At 48.7% G+C, this 23389-nt stretch overlaps 1 protein-coding gene across 1 annotated transcript; it reads right to left on the reverse strand.

Annotated features, from left to right (window-relative positions):
• Positions 1–594: 594 nt before the first annotated feature.
• On the reverse strand, positions 595–19590 carry crip2 (cysteine-rich protein 2). Its single transcript, XM_035610818.2, has 8 exons — positions 19409–19590; positions 8449–8543; positions 4673–4730; positions 3865–3990; positions 3291–3359; positions 3099–3193; positions 2284–2341; positions 595–1976 (listed from the first exon to the last, which is right to left on the reverse strand). Exons 1-8 carry the CDS (start codon positions 19449–19451, stop codon positions 1909–1911), a joined length of 612 nt encoding a protein of 203 aa, XP_035466711.1. The 5' UTR covers positions 19452–19590; the 3' UTR covers positions 595–1908.
• Between the last annotated feature and the right edge of the window lie 3799 nt (positions 19591–23389).

Consider the following 23389-nt stretch of genomic DNA (forward strand, 5'->3'; position numbering starts at 1 on the left):
AATCGTACCCTTTCTAACGTATGACAGCAGGTTTATAACGTACGTATGCTGTGGCGGACAGATGTAAGATTCCTCGCGTGGGCAGCGTTGAGTGGAGGCTGGTGAAGATATAAATATAAATATGTATACATAATGAAAGTTCAGGCAGTTGTAATTATTATTCAAGTAAAATAAGTCTTTTTCTCATAGCTGCGTGCATAACTCATCTTTTGTGTTACAGTTGAGGCAGTTAACATTGACCTGGGCCTGACCTCCAGAACTTACACCCCAGTGATTCATTCAGGGAGAGGAGCTCGCTCGCTCGCTCGCTGTGTGTTGCGCCTGCTCCGCTTTCGTAATGAAAACACTATAAATCCCTTTTTTGTAAGAGGAGACTGACACAATCGTTTCCTCTTGCGTTCGCCCGCCCGCCTCCTCCCGGTCACAAGTAAGTGCAACTGCCATAGAAACGAGGCCTCATTATTTTTAAGTAGTTTGTATTGTCCAGCTCTTTACAGGTCATAGACTGAGAGACCACTCCTAAATAAAACAAAAACAACAAACTCCAAACCACACGTTTGCTTATTGCAGTCCATGAACAGAAGGAATTCCGACTCGAGTTTCTGAAACATTTATTCGAAGGGATTGAAAAAGGGACGAACGCCGCGGGGCCGGAGCGCAGCGTCCCGCAGGCCGCGTCGCGGAACAAGCACAGGTGACAGTCGTACAGTAACACTAGAAATATGCACATTCTTACAGAATGACTTGTCCGCAGTGTCTCCGCCTCTGTTAGTACAAGCTGAGCTGCTGTTTCTGGTTCCCCCTCCCCCCAAAACAAGTACAACACTCCCAGTAGCGCGTCGTCTCTTGGAAAGCAACAGCAGGGTTATTCATCGGAAAAATGACAAACACAAATCTTGTTCGTAGAGAATTGCACAGCTCACGCCACCTCATTTTTTTTTTTTTACCTCCTTCCTCATCATCAGTCCCGTAAAGGAGTGGTAGTAGTAGTAGTAGTAGTAGTACAGTGGCTAAGGAAAATTTTAAAGGACAAGAATTAATAATAAATACTCCTCTGGCAAAAGCGAAGCCCAAACCCCCCCCCCCCCCCCCCCCCCCCCGACATTCTGCCTCGCTTTTCAAAAATAATAGGATTATATAAAACAACGGGGACAAAACATTGGTGTTATTTATTAGCGTTAACAGTTTTCAATCATGGAGATTCAGCCATAAAACTGGTTATTAATAGCAGGTACACAGTCTCAATACAGCCTCGTGGATGTAACAGTCTACCAGAGATCCACCTCCCCACCGTTATAAGGAATGTTGTCCGGCAGCCAAACGTTTTTTTTTGTTCTTTTGGCAATGTGCTCCTGAGTACAGGTGGTGTTCAGGAGGAGTGCGACTCCCCTGCGTGTCGGCACGATGCACCTTTCCACACCTGAGATTCACTATCCATCGGATTATTATTATTATTTTTTTTTTTTTTACATAAATCGAGCCACAAACATCCGCACGTAAGACTTCAACGTTTGACAGCAGCGACATTTAAAGTGTTTGAAAGTGTAAACATGGCGAATGGGGTTTGACGTTTTCCTTCTAAGAAGTGAGTCGACCGTGGGAATGCCGGATGTGGACGCGCGCTGGGGGGTCTCCTGGAGCAAACACAATATCTATATATATTTCGCACGTCTATGGCCAACATTTGTAATCAATGAATCATCTGATCCGGGGAACGCTGGGAGCAGAGAGAGGGGGAGAAGGGGGGGGGGGGGGGGGGGGGGGGGGTGGATCTGGAGCAGAAGGCTGGTCGTCGGAACGGCACAGGTCGGGCGGGACAGAAGAAGAGGCCACAAATAATACTGCGGTCGACGGTCGGTGTTGTGTAGAGAAGAGGGGATGCAGGCTGAGAAGGGGGGAACAATAGGTTCAAGGCTGGGTCACGGCGCTGGGCTCCTTGTCGTAGATGTAGCTGCCCACACCGCCGGTGTTCACGCCTGGAAAAACCACAGGGAGAGCGGCGGGTGTCAGGGGGGGTTGGGGGGTTAAGAGAAAGAGGGCGAGAGAGGAGGGTACAGCGTGAAAAGGCGGGAGCGAGAGGCCCGAAAAAAAGAAGAAAGAAGAAGACAAACAATCCAGCAATTGGCGATTCTCAAAAAGCTCAAAGAAGCTGCAGACCGTGTTATGACGATGAGACGGCTGTTGAGCGAGACCGATCTCAAAGTGCTCTGACGCACCACATTCTGTTTTTCAAAGTGTAGCTGACAAGTGGTGGGTTGACAGACAGCGCCACCTAGCGGTTACCTTTGGGCCCGAAGAGGACGGCGTAGCAGGGTTTGTGGCAGTAGGGCTGGCCGTCATGCTGGAATGATAGAAAAATAATAATAATGCAGACATGAACACAATAATAACATTTATCTAATGTCCTTAAAAAAAGTCTTTATTACATGATGGTCACTGTAGTAATTTGTAACCCTGTAAAAGGGGGTGACATGCTGAAAGTAATATAATAGAATATATATGATATAATAAAGGAAACGCTTTTGGACTATTTGCATTTCGTAATTTGATCTCACTGTATAACATGTATAACAGCATCAGAATCAGAATTTAGAATCATGTTTATTCCCAAGTACGGAACACAAGGAATTTGATTCGGTGTTTTGGTGCATAGCAAAAAAACTAAGTACTGCAAGTACAGGGAGAAGAGTAGTAAAAAAACCCAACTGTACAATAAAATGAAACATGTAAAATAAAAGTAAAATATATAAAAATATGTGCAAAATACAAAATAATTAGGTGCTTATTTTACCGAATATGCCCAAATTTATCCCCTTGTTTTTCTTTACATCATTTCATTTTATATATTTAATTTATTTGATTAAGATGATTCACATATGTATGCATGAAGTATGACTTCGATGCCAAACCATAACATCATTTAAAAGTAAAACTTAGATAGTAAAGGAACACCTCATAACGTGGAGTGCACCTTCTTTTATTTGTCTTTCTTTTTGACTCTTTCCATTTATTTCTACTCGTCTTTCATCCCGCCTTCTTTTCAGTATTTCCCACTTTGTCTCTTTTCTTTAACTTTATGAATGCCTGGTTGTTCTCACCTCTGCGTGGCTGCCAGCAGTCAGAGTCTTGCTGCACCTCTCACAGCGCAGACAGGGTCGATGCCAGTCCTTGCCCAGTGATGTCACCTTCTCAGCTATTGTGACACACACACACACATGAGACACCATGGCAACCACTTGGCAGGTCCACACCTATTACTGCAACCTCTTCCAAAGTGTGGAAATACTCACCAAAATACACCTTCTTCTGGCAGCGGGGACACAGGTTGGCTTCTCCGGAAAAAGTGGTAATGCCGCCAGCTGCAGACACACACACACACACACACACACACACATTACAATACTGTAAAAGCTAAAGGCAGCAGAGGAGAATGGTTATGATAATAATGGGGAGGAATGACACTTAAACTGAACCAGGAACTAAACAGCTTTGATACGTGTCAAGAGGGAATCATTGAATATAAAGATCAATGAATATAAAGATAATTGTTGCCAGTTAAGATTTGCTGGATGCCAGACTGAAACACTTCTCTCAGTCCCTCTTACAGGAGCCAATCAGAGCTGCAGAAGGATGTTTGATTACTTGCAGTGCTGCGATCGGAACTGCAGGTGGCGCCAAAAAAAAACAACAACTCAAGCCTGGTTCACTTCAACAACCGCCGATCAGCGGACGTCTTGTTGACAACACCCAAATCTTAATGGGAAAGAAACGCCCCAGGCTTCTTCACATCAACACTCGCTGACGGAGCCGCGCTGTTCACGACATACAATATGAAAACGTGAGCGTGTTTCTTGTTGTTTGCACCTTTCGACGGGGCCTTGGGCGCGAACACTCGCTTCTCCTCGGCTTTGGTGACTGCATCCAAACCGGTAGGGTTGTTGTTGGCCGGAGTCTCGTACACATAAGAGCCGGCTCCACCGATGTTCACACCTGGGAAAAAATGATAATAATAATAATAATAATAATAATAAAGATCAGTATTGAAGTACTGAAATCAACAATTTAACTATTTGATCAAAAGTCAAATAAATACTGAATAAATATTGAATATCTAATAAAAAAAATTTAAAAGCTTGAATAAATAAATATTTGTGATTAATTGCATAATAAGGGAATGACATTATTGTTTCAGTCAATTAATATACAGACACATTGATATAGAAATAAATCAATTAAATGTGTGAATAGGTCAAATCTATTCATTTTTCTTTTATTTATCAATATATATATATATTTCTTTACTCAACACAATATTTATGTCTTCATGTATTTATTTCAGCATTTGTTTCTATAACTCATGGAGGAAAGGAAACTGTCTAAATTATTTTAATGTTAATCTCCTTTTAATTGTCGCTTGGACTTAAAATAATGTTCTTTTTAAATATATGCTTTTATTCTGAGGGAACTCATTTCCTGTGTTTGGTTATAAGTTTTGGTTGATTAGGATCAGCGCAAAGTAACTTCCATCTTTTTATGGATTCATAAATTAAAACCGCTTGACCTTCATTCATTTATCTATCGAAGCATAATTATATTTTAGTATCAACCTGATGTGTTTAACTGTGACAACTGTGACAGAAGTATTTGTGGAGTTACAGGACATGCAGTTCACCTTTTGGCCCAAAGAGAGCAGCATAGCACGGTTTGTGGCAGTAGGGTCGTCCATCGTGCTGCGGGAGACAGAAGAACGTCATGACATGCAGATAAAACAACCTGAGCAGAAGAAAAACAACATCCTGATGACGCAGATGAGAAAATTGAACCGCGACGAGTCCCATTTTTCTGACATCAAATATTTTGGTTATGATCTGGACGGAGAAAATGTGTCCAAAAATGGAAACAGGTGTGGGGGGGTTTCTCCCCCCCCCCCCAGCTCCCGGCTGACCTAACGATGATGTCATTGTCACCGGTTGCTCCGACACATAATAAGGACAGCGTCTGTATCCGAGAGACCGGTGTGTGTTGGCGAACTCATCGCCACGCTTCAGAGGCACCTTCGTGACCGTCTGCCACTCGAACAGCGATGGGGAAAGACATAGATGGCCTGTTGCTGATGCATGCTGGGAATGTGGCGGTCATCGCCGGAGCACGTGACCCAGCTCGGGTGAGGGATCAGGGCTGAGGGGGGCCAGTGTGGCCACTGGTCCGGAGCCCCATGCCCATACATGAGAGGTAGCGAGCGACGGCAGCGGGCGCGACGCCAGGCCCCGGGCGGCGGAGGGCGCTTCTGCCTCCGCCACACGAGCTCCTCTCCTCAGTAAAAAAGGAATATTCTTCTCTCACCTTTAATGATGCACGAAACCATGACGGGACCAGCTACTGTTAAAGCTTGCGCGCGCACACACACACACACACACACACACACACACACACACACACACACACACACACACACACACACACACACACACACACACACACACACACACACACACACACACACACACACACACACACACACACACACACACACACACACACACACACACACACACAGGGGCCTCATTGTGTGAGCGGCATCGCCGTGGCCGTGAAACATCAAGAGGCTGGACCCTAAAAAAAATGGATTCTCCATGGCTGCGGCACGGCCCACTCTCTTCCCAAGCAATGCAACTTCCTTCCCCACGTCCTGACACCGAAATCTGTCCACTCCATCTACTCTTCTCTTCTCGTTTCCCAGCCTGCTCGGCTTCCTGGGCCGTTTTTTTGTTTTGTTTTGTTTTGTTCTGCTTTTCACTTCCTCCGTCAACAGGACTTTTCTACTTCATAGTCTCTACTTGTCGTAGCCGTCAGTTATTTTAGGAACAGGTCGGGCTTCTGAAGAGACTTGACGACTTTACTCCGCGGTTCGGCCTTTTTCTCTCGTAAAAACACGGCGGATTGAGCCAAGCGGCAACCCACCGTGACGTCACCGCAACCGCCTTCGAGCCTCCAGTTTAGTATCGTGACCAGCGCCCTCCTTTTTTTCGGGCGGGCCTGACTGAGAGCTCGTTCCAGTCAACGTCCACCCATCTGTTTGTGTGTTTCTGACATTGTATTTGCTGGGGAATCGGCCAATTCGGCAATGCTCGCCCTCCTGACACTAATTTTTCCGGGGCCACATCGATGCACCCTGAGCTTGTGTCGATGTCTGGGATGACTGTGATTGGTTTGGAGCGTTTCGTTAACGCCCTACAGCAGAATGGTAACCGGGGCGGCCAGACCGCTCTCCGGCACGGACGCAGCGCTGTGCGGAGATAAGTCTGGCTATGCGAGACTAATACAGTCATGATCATTTAGGGTCAACGGCGGAGAACTTGTCACCTTGTGTTTTCCAGCCTGGCTTTCTGCCACCAGCCTCTGCGAGCTGCCGCCCTCCTCCGCACTCTTATAAGAGAAGCAGCCATTACGGCTCTGAGGTTCATAACCTTTTGCATACCAGGCCTGAGATTACATCGAACACTCCCCTGGACAATGTCCCAGCTGCTTTACATGCTTCATTCAAAAAGAAAAAAAGTGTTATGTCTCTCTCGCTCAGTCTGACTCTGTTTCCATGACGATCAAGTTTTATCTACTAAAAGTCAGGCTCGTGGCCCCGGCGCCGCAGCCCAGGGGCGGGATTTGGATGCTGTCCAGGGAGGGAGAGGGAGAGAAGGGGATGGCGGTGCACAGAGAGATCGTGTGACCGCGTTACTGTAATCGTGCAGAGATTAAACAGCCGGAGCAGCGTCCTCTGGGTTTGAGATCACATCCTCCTCGGAACAGAGAACAGAGGTGGGCGACTCAGAAGTGAAACTCATCCATGTGCAGAGGAAGAGGGGAGGGGGAGGGGGGGGATTGAATCATTGGCTGGGTCACGGAAGGCAAAAAATAAAAAGGAGGAACGATAAGAAAATCCCCAGGGTGACGGTGCCAGATAGTGAGCAGCGCTCGTTCGAGGGGTCACGGACGGACGGACGGACGGCGGAATGCACGTTGTTGAGACGTGATAGTGCGGTGCGATTACGTAACGGAGAGAGGAGAGCGGATATGAAAGCCACTCACCCCCGTGATGTAAGGGGGGTTCAAATTCCCACAAGGACAAACCGCATTGACAGATGCTACCGGGCAGGGGGGAAAAAAAAGGGACACAGCACTCAGCAATTTCCTGTAGAAAATGTGCGTGGTCAGTGAAAAGAAAACGCTTACAGTCAATTCAAAAAAGATGCTCTCCAACTAAAGCTGTTTTTCAGAGTGGGAAAACTGCAAAAATGTCTGGAAAATTGGGTCTGGAATTTGCCCTTTGACATATGACTGACATATGGAATGGGATACTGTACGTACACTGTAAGTGTTTCAACTGTAAAGCCACAATATCTGCCGAGCCGGTCACATGTTTCATTCAGGATTCGGTCTAGTTAGGGTCTTTCAGTGAGTCAATACATAACAAGGCAAGCCAAACATAACAATTTCACAATGACAGTCAATGCACTGAGGCGCAGAGGTGGTTGGCCTTTGACCCCGTGATGATCGACACTAACGTTTTGATACTTGTGAGGAAGAAAACGACCTAAAATGAATGAACACCATGAAATTCAATTCAGAAGCCATTTCGGTGGAGTCTGAGCGCATGTGACGTTAGCGCAGATGCCCTCCGCAGTCAGGAGCCGGTGACCTCCTTTGCCTCGGGCGATGACAGACAAGCACACGCAGCCATGCGGGCCAGAGTGAGTCCAGATCACTGGCCGGCTGAGAAGTTAAAAGTGACATTATGAAATCCTTTTCTTTATTTCGGCCATTTAATCACACTGCGAATGGAACAACTGTTCTTAAATAAAAAATGTCAAAAGCCTGTATTTACTACAACTCACACCTGAAGCGGTTTAGAGCAAGATGCTGAATCCCATCTGGACTTTCAGTGTCTCTGATCGATCGATTATGACACAACAGGTCCATTAGTCGAAGGGAAACTGACAATTTGATTGATTCGTTTAGTCTGTGACGCCTTAAAATCAAAGCGTTGTCTTCTCTTTTGGACTGTGTCAACGTTGTGGCCATTTAACCAAAGATCTATATCGTATTTCATTGTATTCTAATACGTACGAGGGGCCTGAAGCTGTTACATTACATAGCCAAAGCGAACATAACAAAAAAGTAGGAGATGCAAGAAGCAGGAATGTGAGCTGATGTGGGATGAAGGATCAGGACCAGCGATATTGTCCCTTTTTTTATTCCGCCATCATATCAATCACCACTTTCTGATAACTCCATACAATAAACCTCTCGGTTGACTGGAAACCAGAACGTGGAGGTTCATCCCCGACGGCGGCGGCGGAGCAGAACGAGAGAAGAGAGGAGAGGAGAGAAGACCTGGTGATCACGTCATGTGCAGAACGGAGGGACAGTGCTGCGCTGTGACGTCGCACTGACCTCAGCGTGGCCTCCGGCGTTGAGGAGCTTGTTGCAGCGGTCGCACTTGAGACACATCTTGTGCCAGTCTTTGCCCAGCGACGACACCTTTTCAGCTGAAAGACAAAAGACGAGAGACGTTCGCATAAAGCAGCATTCATGCACTTTACTCGGAACAACAGATTGTACTCGTGCCGTCTCAATCGCTCGCCGCAGAGTGGGCTGACGTCGCCGCCATTGCTTCACTCGCCACGATGGCGATTGGCTGGTGCGCCGCGTCTCCGGGGCTGCGGTGCCTCTGTGGAAACCCTGTCATTGTAAGGGGCGGGCGGGCTGGGGGGTGGGGGGGGGGGGGGGGGGGGGGGGGCGATACAGGGAATGCCTGTGTACCACACAGGATGCCGTCATGAAGTCATTGCAGGATGTAACAGACAAGTGGCGTGAGTCCCAGTGCAGCTGGAGCAGCGGGGGGGGGGGGTCTGCCCACGTCTAACCCAGATCCTTTGTGTCCCCCCTCCGAACAAACACACACCCATCCCCCAGTTTACAGTAAACCCCTCGCAGACTGCCCCTCAACCCCGTTTCCGTCCCCTTTTTCTTTCCCTCCAGCCTACCAGGCAGACCGCCCCCCCTCCAGACAAGCAACGGACCCTAATTATACACTTTCCAATAATAAATCTCCGCCGCGTCCACACAATGGGCCCCCGAGGAGTCGTGCAGGGCAGCAGAGGAAACACCTTCTCTTCTTATCAGGGCAGGGCACAAACAGCCGGATGCTGGAGTTGCGTTTCCCACATACCTCAGGTCAACACACACACACACACACACACACACACACACACACACACACACACACACACACACACACACACACACACACACACACACACACACACACACACACACACACACACACACACACACACACACACAGTTGCTTCTTCGTCATGACCATGAGGTCAAAGTCCGGTGTCAACATCGTGTCAGGACGCAAAATTAAATCAGATGTCAGGGATTTGGCGGACGGCTTCTGACCAGCATGGTGGTTATTGCACGGGTCTTTATCTCATAAGACCTTAACACCAATCACGTTATGCGTGTGCCTCACGTGCAACAACCAAAAAAAGAAACGCTTCTCGCCGTCGCTGCAGGAAATCCCGACGGCTCCCTGCAGAGATTTGTTTGCTCACCGTCACTTCTGCCTGATCACTACGGAGACAAATGGCCGACAACAACGCAAATCTGGAGAATAGCGGAGGATGGGGTGCGGAATGAAGGGTGAAGCGTGGGGGGGGGGGGGGGGTGTCGCCCCCGTCAACACTTTACAGCGCAGGAATGCTGACTGGGGCCGGAAGAAGACACTGACTGGAAATGTTCAATCTCTCTAAGAGATACTGTTATTCAGAGTAAAAAGGCCTGTAATGAATCCCTCTGAGAATCCACAATCTGCTCTTAAATTAAATTGACAGCACTCGTCTTGAAAAGAAAATACATGTATATCCACAAAAGAGAGCGGCACAAATCCTGTGGTTGTGTCCAAAAGGGCGGTTCTCCGCTGATGGGAGTTTTTAAAAAATTGTGAAGTGCTGGTCATGCTGTCTGCTGAGGGAATCCACCGCAATCGACACACACACACACACACACACACACACACACACACACACACACACACACACACACACACACACACACACACACACACACACACACACACACACACACACACACACACACACACACACACACACACACACACACACACACACACACACACACACACACACAGATTTTTTTCATCGCGTTGGGCTCCGGATGACGTGGGTGACCTACACTCAGCGCTGAGCCTGAACCGATGCTGCTGCTCATCCTGCAACGTCACGTTAAACTTGACACAAACGAACCCTTCATCGCTTTTTCTCAAACAATATTTTTGTACTGAACCTTCAATAGTAAAAAAATTGTCTCGTGCAGAATCCACGAATCTCCGAGCGCCTTCAGGTAATGTTTGAAGACGGAGATGATGGATGGAAAGAGCGGGGGGTGTGTGATTTGTTTCCACACACCCCCCGACACCTCTGGTGTTAAAAATAGGCCGACAGACGGACCACGGGAGTCCTGCTGCCAGTGAGCGTGTGCATCCGTCACCGACTGACTGACTCACGATCGAACGCAGACACACCTCCACCAGACAGATTTTTGAAAAGTCGACGTGATGAATGGAAACAGACGTCAGAGCCTGCAGTGTGTGTGTGTGTGTGTGTGTGTGTGTGTGTGTGTCCTCATTCCTCCGTATACGAGCTGTGTCTGTGTCTGTGTGTGTGTGTGTGTGTGTATGTGTGTGTGTCCTCATTCCTCCGTATACGAGCTGTGTCTGTGTCTGTGTGTGTGTGTGTGTGTGTAACAAAGTCCACAGTTTAACAGCTCCCCGGATTTAAAGGGCAGTTGTTATTGTAAGAGGGGTGAGCCTGTCTGTCTGCATTACGTGTTGGGGGAGTTATAGAGTTGGGGGGGGGGACCTGCATCTGGCCCAGATGTTTACAGCCCCGGCTCTGAGCCAGCCGAGCTGTGCTTATCATCCTTCATATAGCCCCGGCAGCTGAAAGACATCCAGACGATATGCATTTGGATACGGAAAAAAGAGGGGAAAATCTCAATTAAAAAGATTATATATAATTAAAATGATGTAATGACTGCAGCAGTGGACGGATCCCAGAAATAGCGCCAAGTGTGGGCGGAAATTTGAAGCATCTGAGGTGCCACCACATCACCCCCCCCCCCCCCCCCTCCTCCCACCTCAACGTGAGGGCAGATGGATAAACCAATTTGAGTAAACATACAAGCTCCTGCGAAGTGAACAGGCAGGTCTCTCCGGATATACTCATGTTTACACTGTCAACATCGACGAGGATGTGCCAAATCCTTTTAGCCAGGCTGGTTTCCCTCATGACAATTTGCCCCCGAACCCAAAACATACAACAAAGGACCCCCCCCCCCGGGAAATGTTACCGCAAAAAGAAGAAGAGCCCGACCGTTATGGATATTTGCGGGCCAATAACAATCTGATACCGATATATCGGCTGATGAATAACTTTATATCTGAAAATACATATCGCTCAAATTATTTGCAACTTTCCAACTCGGATGTCGGTAATCCCGAGTTCCAAAGTACAACGGAACGCAGCATCACCAGCCCACATGAGGTTCGCGGGTTGCGGTAGACATTTCCATGGTAACAGCGAGCTCCACCAATCAGAGAGGTGGATGTGACACTTCAGGATTGTGGGTAGTGGTAGTACTTCTCAACGACGTCGGCTTTTGGCTTCTACAGGTGCACTTACAGTCCGTTTCACAATCCCGTAGGTCGTGGTGAGTCGACCTTGGGTGGTTGACTCAGAATATGAATGGGTTCTCCACCTCACTGTTGAGCTCCCCGCTTCTTACAGAACAGTGAACGCAGGTAGGTGAGTGTGTGGTGGAGTCGTGATTCGCGTGAAGTCCTTGATTGACGGACAGATGCCGCTACCGCGGGACCGCCGAGCTCCCGGGGGAGAGAACAAGATAAACGGAACCAGAGTGCAGGTCAGAGGTCGACACCAGGACCATATGACACCTGCACCACTGTAAGCCGCTTAGCTTCATTTGTAAATTCCTCCTCTGAGCCCTCCGTTGCGCGGTCGTCTCCTCCGGGCCCGCATTGTCAATAGGGTTTAAATCGGCGAGCTGCCGACTCCTCTCCTCGCCCGTTCAGCCTCGCCGTCCGCAGTCGCTCAGCTCCTCCGATGTTTGCCGAGCGTTAGTCAAAGTCACGGAGGCGAGACTGACGACACTCGACATCGTTCATTACGTCCGCAGAGCCGCCGCGTGCAGGTCAGCCGGCCGACGGCACATGCTCCACTTCTGTGGGAGTCCGTGATAAGGCGGGATCCGGGCGAGCGGCAGCACGAGAGCAATGTCACATGGAACACGAGTTCCAAATCTGTAAAACTCCTGATGTCCCCTTGGACACGACATAAGCGGCGGTGCTAGATTTGAGTTTGAATCGGAGCCAGGAAATTACCCAACAGGCTCAAGTGCACAAAAAAAAAAAAAAAAAGGCCCGACGCCCAACGAAGATGACATCCCGTTAGCACGGCGAGCTTTTAAGAGTTAAATAAAAGATTTCAAACGTTAAGGACATACTCCCACTGTCATAGCTACTAAGATAAAGATGCACAGCAATCAGTGACATAAGTATTAAACCATAACTGGCGAGAAAACATCATAACTTATAATCTTGTTTTGGGAAAATTGCAGTCACGGGGCAGCGACTGCCAAAAAACAGAAATTTCAACTTCAAATAGATTCGGCATCTCTGTAAACTAATTTAAAATGAATAACGTGATCTGGCAGAGGGTAAGAGATTCCGTTCCGCTTACGAAGACAGACGGGACGGGACATCGGGGGGAACTTCCAGCCGGGGCGGGTGACTCGATTTAGTTTTGTCTGTTTCTGGTGCGCGATGCACTTACACGTCAGATCGTGACGAGCGAAAACCCAATTACGCTCAGACGGGCCGGGTCCCTTTCGGCCGGTGAAGGGAGAACGGGGGCCTCGCCGGCCAACGCTCCGCCAAACACGGGGTAATTGGACAGAACATTAAGCACCAGAGGGGAAACGTTATCGGCCCATTTCTCCAAAATGACTTCATTACGGCGGCGTAATTGTCAACAGCGTCCCAGAATGCAACTCCCAGAATGCAGTGCAGCAAGGTTGGGCCCTCTCTTTATCGCTCAATAATTTGATCAGGGTGCGACGGGGGGGGGGATATCGAATGCGCTTTGACAAGGGGAACGACAACACTGCAGCGGGAGCTCGAGTCCGCGTCGAGATAAAATCAGCGGCGACCGCGACGGCTCCTGTTTCTGGACGTTTAAGAGAAGTGGCGGCTCTCTGTGACACACAAGTTTATGAGTTCACTCTCGGTCGGTTTGTCACAGATGAGGCTGATGATGACAACAATAACTCGTGTTCGGTCGTACCCTCTGGTAACGTGGACCCATCTGCTCCGCAATTTCCTACGATAAACCCGTCCAAAGGACACACGGATAAACACACACCGCCCTCCTCCTCCTCCTCCTCCTCCTCCTCCTCCATCAGTGACTGCTGAGTTCGCAGCGGTGGCTCTTGTCACAGCGGTGCGATGACTGCACGTCCTAATAAACACCGAGCACCTGACTCAATGAGCGACCAACTTCCAAGTCGAGCATGGGAAGGACATTTAGTGGCGGGGGGGGGGGGGGGGGGGGGGGCCTGAAAAAACAAGCAGCCTGCGTTTCCTCGTCTGCATCCTCTTAACTAATCTGCTCTTCGGAGCACAAAACCCGCCCAGGATTTCAGAACCGTTTTTCCTCAACGTGAAAGACAATGGCCATTGAGTCGAAACAAAGAGGCGTTCCACCTCACCGAGGGAAGGAACTTTGAAGGAATGTTTCAGCTGAAACTCATTCGTCACAAGCAAACTTTGTCTCGAGCATCGATCGGTGCTCAGAATTCCCGCAGTTGTGAACGCATCGGACTCGGACAGTCTTCTGCTGCGTTGTGAGTTTTAAACACTATATATATATATATATATATATATATATATATATATATATATATATTTAAATATGTCAATGATTCTAAGATGTCGTAATCAAACCTTTTATGACAAAGAAATGTAGCTGAACCATAAACTTTATCATGAATAACTAAAATTACAAATACAACCAAATGAATAGAACTTGAATTATGAAAATAAACATTTATTTAACCTCAAATGTAAAACATAAATGCACATTTAAAGGCTCATATCAGTTGGCCGATGGTATCGGTTCGGCTCTAAACACATCGGCCGATACCGATACGTCTGTGAAAGGCTGATATCCGTGGAACCGATACATCGGTCGGGTTCTATGCAACATCAGAGAGGCAACATCAGAGAAATGAGACATCTAGAGGCCGGAGCCACAATTGTGAGACGACAGGCAAGAAACGCATGTTTGGTCTTGTTTTTGTTAACTCAGCATTACTGTACTGCAACAGCACGAAGTGCGAGATTTTTGATAATCTGCACGTTTTTATAATAATCCATCCAAAATTTGATAGGCCTTTTTTTTTTTTTTAAAGAACTTTGCGCAAAAGGAAGTTTCAGAGATTTAAAAGGGTCACACTCTGCCTGCTCTGTGTAATCTGTGAGTGGTTTGACCCCGTCAGTGGTGTTGAACACTCAAATTGATTTGCCCAGCGTCCATGTCGCGTGCGCGTGCGCTTCCCGTGGCGCTCACGCCGACTGTGTGCCGGGCGGGGCCGGATGCGGAAGGGCCTTTAGGGAAAAAATGCACTTGGCTCCGTCTCTCTCACCCTGTGGCTGATGCAACGCCGTGGCAAAAAACTTGGAGCTCTGGAGGTCGTCTGTCGCCCCGGCCGATGGCGAGGCTTCCTCCCCAGGCTTTCTCCCTCTCTCTCCCTCCCTCCCTCCCTCCCTCCCTCCATCCCTCCATCCCTCCCTAAATAAAAGAGGCCGACCTTGTGAATCCCGCCGGCTGACGCAAATGGGCTGCAGTTAACTCGCATCCTGTCTGCGCTGGTCAGGGGAGCCGCAGGCGAAGCACAGCTCCACGGCTCCCTGGCTCGGTGACTACGCTCGCCCTCCCTGAACCCCTGAGCCCGCTTACCACCCCCCCACGCCACAACTCCTCTCTAGCCGGTCGGGACACCGTGTCCCAGCTACGGGGACTTCAGAAAATCAGATCTCGTGTGCGTGACTTGCTTGCCGTTGTAGTGGACCATGTCTTCAAAAAGACAGAAGCAGTGCCTCTCAGCAGCGGACGTGCACCGTCAGATCGGGCCTATGGCAAAATTGGATTATCAAACCCCTCAGAAGCGCGTGCATCATGTGACAGCGCTCGCTCTCCTCCGAGTAGAATCATCTGAGTCTCGTAAAAGTGGCCTAATCTAATTAACAGTGTCTGCACGAGAGCGCGCCGCGCTCAGAGTCGCTCCCTTCCAAAGAGTCGTGACTGCAAAGTTTAAGAGTTTAAGATACATGATTCTGGAGATTTCAGTGTTTGCGGTGTCATCGGTTTGACGCCCGTGTCACCCGCTGAGCCGCTGCTCTCAGGAAACACAAGAGAAGAGGAGAAACGTCCGCATCTGTTCACAGAGGGCACTCGAACTAACCACGCGCCGCCACTTTGTCCCGATGAAGACGCGGAGGGACACGAGGGGACGCGCTCTGAACCACGTTCAGATGTGGTTTTGAATATTGAAAGTGCGTAAAGGCATGTGACAAGAGCTGCGAGGGCTAATCGACTATTATGCCGTTTTGATAATCGATTAATCGATAAACCTGTCAGCACCAGGCTTAACGCCATCTCCATTAGAGGGGAGGATCAAATTTGCGCCTCGAAAAAGAAAGCATGAGAAGAAGAAGAAGAAGAAGAAGGACCCTCATTGACTGGTGCACACTCGCTGGCAGGCCACGCAATGGAGAGCGAACGGGGGGGGGGGGGGGGGAGCGACTCAAGAAAAATGACGTTACATAACTGACGGGGCACATTCACACGCAGCCCGGTGGGCAGCCGAGAGGGAAACAGGGCACTCTGGGGAAGAAGAAAATAACACTGGGAAAGGGTATTGCGGGATTCGACAAAAAGAGGAGGTGTGTGGGAAAGGAACGACAACAACGCCGCCCTGGCCGCGACGTGCAGCGGAGACACAGAGAGAGAGAGAGAGAGAGAGAGAGAGAGGCCTGCGTGAATAGAGATGTCGCTCCTCGTTATAATGCATGAGGCACTTTGAGAGTCTCCGCTTAAAAGCCAGCTCGGCCCCGTTTGCCCCCTCCCCGGTCCTTGTAGTCGGAAGAGGAATTCAGGGCCTGAGGCAACAGCGAGGGACTGAGGAAGAGCGAAGAGGGCGAGAGTGAGAGGATCCAGCGAGTGAAAGGGAAAAACCGGCCATTACTTCACATCAAAGTTCTCCCTTATTCACTCAGCTGCACAAAGATGCGCGGCCCTCCGTTCGGGGCCCTGGGCTCGAATTCGAGTCTGGAATTGAGTGAGATTTTGTGTAGCCGTGCCGTGTCGTCCTCCGCACGGACCCCCTCTGTCTCCCTGCCTCTCTCACGCCATCGCCGTATCTCCTCCATCCGGGGCCTGGTCACGCGTCCGCCGACCCCGGTTGCCCCCCGGTATCATTGCGAGCGTCGCCGCACCCCGGTTGACCTAACAAGGCGCGAGCAGGGGGCCACAGCGGAGCGGACGCTTGGGAAATCTGGATTTCAACCCTGCAATTAAGAGGGCTCGCGGAGAAGCGTGTAGAGTGTCTGCCAATAGCTTCGCCAGAGAGAGCGGCGGCGGCGGCGGCGGCAGCGGCAGCAGCAGCAGCGACCGTCAACATTGGCCTCTTAGTGGCGACGGAATTGAACATGTGCGACTATAAAACAGCCGCCTGTTAAAGTAGCAGTGGGAAAATAGTAAAAAAAATCAAAAGAATTTCCATCCCAGACTTGTGGCTCACCGCCGCCACTTGATGAGGTGTTTTTTTATATCTATAATGTGAAGAAGAAGAAGAAGAAGAAGAAGAAGAAGAAGAAGAAAGGGCAAGCGTTGGGACGCTTTGCCTCTCAGAATCCAATATTGGGCCGACAGCAGCTGGAGGGGCCAGGTGGGGGAGTGCAGGGCGGGCCAATCGCCGCTCTACATAGAGCACCGCCGCCAGCCAACCAAAAATGCGAGCAGGCCGAGCGGGAACGGGAAACAGACAGTTTTCCTCTCTATCAATAACACGTGTCCTGGTCGGAGATCAGAAGCGGGCGGCTCGCGACGGTCTCTTCTCCTTCTCCAACTGCTCTTCCTCCCTCCCTCGCTTCCCTCTCCGCAGAGCGGGGCGGCCGAGCGGAGGGAGCGCCGCAACGTAGGTGGAGGAGCTGCTGAGCTCATTCTGCAATAACTGAAATTCATCGTGTTGATGCTGTGGGCAGCGGCAGCAGCAGCAGCAGCAGCAGCAGCAGCACAGGCTGATTCTGTTATTTCTCCCTCCCTGACCTCTCCCTTGTCCCGTCACATGTTCCCCTCCCTTCCTCCCTCGCAGTGACTGAAACTTTATATACTGTCATTATCATGTGCCTTCACCGTCACTCCATCCACCCTGCTTTGACGCAAGCCACCCAAATTCAGACCCATGCTCCTTCCCAGGAGGAGTTCATCATCCTTTCCTCCTCCTCCTCCTCGTCATCCTCCTCCTCCTCCTCCTCCTCCTCATCATCATCCCAGTCCACTCCACTCCCAGCGCTCTCCACCCAACCTGACACACCCCAACCAAAAATAACTCCACTAGACTGGATGTCAGTGTGTTTTATGTATATATAAAAAAAAATTAAAAAAAATACATAGGCTACATCACAGAGAAGCTGTGACTCACGCGCCGCTGCAGCTCCAGCTCCGCGAATACTCAGACAACGTGCATTGGAGAAGAATACAATTATTCATATTTGTGCAGAATACATATTGTTCCATGCCAGTGACTCCGGGGGGGGGGGGGGCCCACGGGACGAGCAGCAGCTGCGATGCTCGCTCGCTCGACCCGCCACTCCCGTTACGTAAGAGGACTTCCGTCCACTCACATAATTGATTTGCCCCCCCCCCCCCCCCCCCCCGCCCTCCCCTCCCCTCCCCTGTCACAGCTCCGACAAGTGTAGAGGAAAAAAGGTCAGCACCGGCCGGAGGGAAGGGATTCCTTTTTTAGGGCCAAACATAAACACAGGGATTACTCGAGGTTCAAGGGACCTCGGCCTGTTCCCTCCTTTGAAAATAAACTGGAGGAAGGGTGCAGATTTGGGAAGAGAAAAAAAAGCGGCGACGTAAATTTTGGTGTTTATTATCACAATCTGAGCTCCTTTAATCTCCCTCTCTAATCTGCTCTTCCTTCTACTGTAAACAGCTGTTACAGGAGACGTGTGTGACTGCCGGATTCCTCACTTTTTGCCACTGTGGGTGTGTAAAGTCTCTTTGCTCAAGTGGGTGTTTGTGCTTTTCTCTTCCCATCACCTTGGCTCACAACAAGGATGCACAGCTTTTCCTCCCACTCGACGCAGCGTGATGCTGCTGTGAGAGAGGGTTCAAATCTCAGCATATGGCCGGGTTTTTTTTTTCTCCCGCACTCTTGGCAGTGGCTTCCCCCCGTCGGCGACCGTCCGACCGAGCCAACCGCCGGGGCTTGGATGTCTACCAAACTCAACAAAATTTTTAAAAAAAACACGGCCACAGATCAACAGACTCAGAATAAGATGCATCATTCGTCTCTCAGGGTTCGATCAAATCATTTCATACGGAGTAAAAAACTGGTTTTAAACATTTGCCCAAATGGCTTTTGTTTACATTGATCCCCTTCGCCTCTGCGGCTTGTGGCTCTCTGTGAACCATTTACATGTTACCAGTAACTGTTGTTTCCTCCCTAGCATACCCGAAGAAGGGGAAATATGGCAACTGTGGGGGGTTTTTTTGCATTTTTTATTCCCACCGACCACTGGACAAAAAAAAAGCCTGAAGCAATATTGAGCTTTTATGGATCCAATTTTAGGGCTGCTGCCCCCCCCCCCAAAAAAGGAAAACCATACACCACAAACATTCTTGTGGAATGTGCTACTGTGCTCACAACACACAAACAGACATAGTGAATGTGTTCATTCAGAACTTCATTTGAAATATCAGAATTTTTTGTTTTGTAGTCTGTAATTTAATATAGATTAATTCTCGTTGGGGTTTCTTCTTAATGAATGAACATTAACTGCCTCCAAACCACAATTAAATCCTGGTTAAATCAGAGAACTGCAGCATGGAAGGATAAAAAAACAAAACAAATGCACAACGTGTGAGCCGATCGATGCCCTGTCAGGAGGGAATAACATCTGCGGGCCAATGAAAGTGGAGGAGTAACTTTCCAACGACCGGCGGCCATCACTCACCGAAATACACCGTCTTGTCGCACTTGGGACACTTCGAGGCCATGGCGGATGCTCGGATGTTCGGATGCTCGGACGTTCGGATGCTCGGACGTGGCGGGAGGAGTGAGAGTGATCTGCCGGTGCTCTCTGCCCACAGCGAGTGTCGCGCTCCGCTCCTGCAGCCGGAGCGCCTGTTCAGTCGACGGCTGCTCATTAGCATAGTCCCGCCCCCCGCGCTGCTGCTACCACCGCCACGCCTCCTCGTGTCTGCTTCAAGTGCGGTGGGAAAGAGTTGGCACGAGACGACGACAACAACGACGACGACGACGACGTGGTTTTAAAGGGATAGTTCAGTGATTTTGCACATAATCCTCTTTTGCTCCATTAATGTTTGAACGTCCCTAGCACATGTTTGGTTGTCACAGTATTCTTCAATCTACTGGCAAAAATAAACTATTTGAGATTGTAGACTGTATATACAAACAGCATGCATTGGGGCGTAGATTCAGTGTGATTGACAGTTAGTACCGTCCAATGAATGGTCGCAGGTGAATGTGGACGTGCAGTTGACTTTGGCCCCACCCCCCCGCTCCTACAAATGTGGCTACTTCCTGGTTTCAAAAAAACAAAATGGCGCTGGCCAAAATGCTTAATTCAAGGCTTCAAAACGGCAGTTCAAGAACCAATGTGTGACGTCAAGGTGGGTTGCCTCTTATTTGAGATACATTGGCTCCTTAGAAGTCTGTAGATGGCTTTTAATACTTACCTAGCTTCCTGTTTTATCTGACGATGAGCTAAAGGCTACAACTAACAAAAAAATGTCTCTTTTCTGAATCTCTGGGGTTCATTTTTGTATCCAATTTTGTGATACAACAGCCATATGGTCCATTTTGATTTTAATTTTGATATGCAGGAAAAAAGTCATATATTCATGTCTATAAAAATACAGGACAAAATACAACTTGACTCGTCCATGTAATTCAAACAAACAACAACTGAACCTCCCCTTCCTTCCACACGTCTAAAATCTAGATGGATGTTGTTTTTGTAACTTTCCAGAACTATAACAAGGATAAGCAGACACCGAACATCTGTCTCAAGTTTTCCTCTCAAAATTTTTTGCATATTTATTCCGAACACTTATCATCTGTACAAACAAGCTTGACATAATGAATGCTTTTTTAAAGAGATAATGTCCACAAGTGTACGCTGTTAAACCCTTTCATAAAATGTTGCCTGTCTCTCTTTGACCACAGGCCTTTGTGGTCACTCAGACCATCTTATAGACACACTCACCTTTAGAACATTGACAAATGACTTGGTGTGTGTCCTCATTTGTTTTAACCATACCACGGCCTTTAGAATCTCCATAGCTGTATCTTAAGTTCTGAGTCTTACAAGCAGCACTCGAAGGCATCATCAGTTTTTCTTCTGTGGCCGGCCTTTGGATTTCACAGTCAGCCCAGGCCAGGCGGGAAAGCTTGAGGGGCAAGTGTCTGGGCAGTCCAGACCCCCCTCCGCCTCTTCCACAAGGGGAGTGGGCAGTGTTGGGTTGAATCACAATGCAGCCTTTCAGAGTGAGCGACTCGTAGGAATTTGTTAGGCAAAGGAAGACGCTGAAACGTGGCTCGGGTGGATCAGCTTTCCCCTCGAGGAGCGTTGCTGGCTTCGTGACAAAAGTAAGGCCTACTGAGGGAGACAGGCGGAGCAGGGGGGAAAAAACAACGCAGCTTCTGAATTTCTCACAGTCCAACGTGTAGTTGAACGCATTCGCTTACGATAAAAGTCCCGTTGACCGGACGCTATCAGCTCTTCCAGGAGGCGCCTGGAGAGTTCACCTCGTTCACACATCAGTGCTGCTCCTGGTCTGTTCGCCCGGTGACACAGTGCAGGTCCCGGTCCAGAATAACAGACGCTCTGGAATATTCCCACATCTGGGACCCGGCTGATTAGCAGCCGTCAGCGGCGGTGGCTGTAACGGGTTCCTCCTTATCTCGCTGAGTTCATTGTTTAAAAAGAACCCAGCCCTTAACGGTCAGCTGGAGATTTCACAGCCGCGTGCAGTGAGGGTAGAAAAACTTTAAACTGGGATTTCCTATCAGTTATACAGTCATAGTCGGGTTGAGCACCTTGGGGAGAATTCGGTTTTGGGGGGTCCAATCAGAGAAGGTATTGATCTTTTTACCACATGTATTTTCATAGATTCACTGGCACAAACTTCTTAAATAGGAATATTTGCTCAGACAACGTAAGCAATCTAAAAATGTTACCTTGACCTTCATGGGAATAATGACGAGATGCTCAATCAGTTACTAAACTACCTTGATTGAGTTTTTTCCTGTGTGATATTACTCGACAAACAGAATCAAATGGAAGCAATTTCATGCGATACAAACCCGGCCAACACGATGGAGGATGGAAAACAATCAAATGATGTTAAATTGGCTGCGTCACCCTGCCTGGGCTTACTGCAGTCAAAGAGATTTTCGTACTAGAACAGATTCTTCCCGCCACAGCGCTCACGGCGTGTTCCACGGAGGACACGGGTTCATCGCCGTTCACCTCCAGTCGTTTGCTGTGGTTGCAGGTTTACCGCCGGTTCAGCTGCGGCGCCACGATCAGACCGAGACCGAGCCGAGAGGAGAGGTCGTCAAAGGTACTGCAGAGCGAGACAAAGAGGAGGCAGGAGATTGAAACTGGAGGCGAGCCACCGCTCTCCGAAGTCCTCAGCTCGCTGACTACATGTGATAAAGATGAAAGGAGTAGTAGGGGATACTATTCCCACATTCTGAATCATAAAAGATTCATGTGATGCTGAAATAAATAGGAGGTATAAAAACTTAATATCTCTCATTCAGGGGTTGAAAATATTTGGAGCAAAAGTGAATTAGAAGCGAGGGACGAGGCGACCGGCTCATCCCCCGAGGTGGTGTGATGGATGATTTCCCCCCCCCCGTTTCCGAGGAGTGCGAGAAATCCCAGGGAGACTGAAGTGGACGCATCCAGGCCACTAGGTTTGACTTTCAACTCGTCTTCTGATCCGGCGTTTGGTTTCGGACCCATCCGCCGCATCTCCAGAGCAGATCAAGCATCCGGCCCCACGGGGGGGGGGGGGGGGGGGAATAGACAGAAATGGGGTAGAGGGGAGAAAAGTGAGGTGGTCCTCTGGGCCTGAAAGCATGTTAGTGCTTTCATAGGCTCGGGCTAAAACAAACTAGGGACGGGGGAAAAGAGTACACATCGTAATCTTTTCTTGTGTCAAAAAAGCAGGACACTTGGGCTTCCCTCGGCTCCACTTTGATCGAGAAGAGCGTTTTATAATGCAGTCTTTGGCTCGGGGAGACGAGAAGTCTGAGGAAATATCTTGATCTATTTTATATTTATCCCAGAGACCCTGCATTAAGAACTTGGGGGGGGGGGTGGAGCTTCATATTTGTGGGCATTTACAAGGCAACAAGGGTCAAATTGAGAAAAAAATATGCAATCGGGACAAGGCATTATGATAATTATAGGGTCCAGTGTTTTTGGAGCTTGACTCATGCGGAGCAGGACAACTTAGCCTCTTAAAAGTCTCTAAGCTTAAAGGAAGTACATTTTACAGTACTGACTTACAAGTGAGGCTTATATACATGGAATATCCTCCCGATTGGTTTTGTAAAACAGCATTATAGTTAAATTCTGACACTTCTTTTTAAAAACACAGCAGGATTACGAATTTGAAAATGCTCTCAAAAGGCAGAAGTGAAATCTCCTTAATTACAGTTATGTCACTTCCCTTGAAACATTGGCATCTTATCTGTCAGATGCTCTTCGAGTATGATAATATCATACCACCTTAAATGGGGCAATTCAGAACATTTGAAAAGACTGTTTCAACCCCGACTATTATCTCTACAAGTATAGATGAGCAAGAATCGAAGTGAACAGTTTGACGAATAATAATCGCGACGTACAAAGTTCTCACTGGTGAAAGGAAAAATCTTCTCTTCAAATCTGAATTTG

The sequence above is a fragment of the Scophthalmus maximus genome, chromosome 15, assembly GCF_022379125.1.
Source record: "Scophthalmus maximus strain ysfricsl-2021 chromosome 15, ASM2237912v1, whole genome shotgun sequence".
In the NCBI taxonomy this organism is placed as follows: Eukaryota; Metazoa; Chordata; class Actinopteri; order Pleuronectiformes; family Scophthalmidae; genus Scophthalmus; species Scophthalmus maximus.

What these genes read in the sequence shown, in the direction of transcription:
- crip2 (XM_035610818.2), bottom strand. Translation starts at nt 19,451, where the DNA reads ATGGCCTCGAAGTGTCCCAAGTGCGACAAGACGGTGTATTTCG. An exon ending in CGACAAGACGGTGTATTTCG is followed by an intron (nt 8,544 to 19,408) that starts GTGAGTGATGGC and finishes TTTGTCTTTCAG; the next exon opens with CTGAAAAGGTGTCGTCGCTG. An exon ending in CGTCCTCTTCGGGCCCAAAG is followed by an intron (nt 1,977 to 2,283) that starts GTAACCGCTAGG and finishes TGGTTTTTCCAG; the next exon opens with GCGTGAACACCGGCGGTGTG.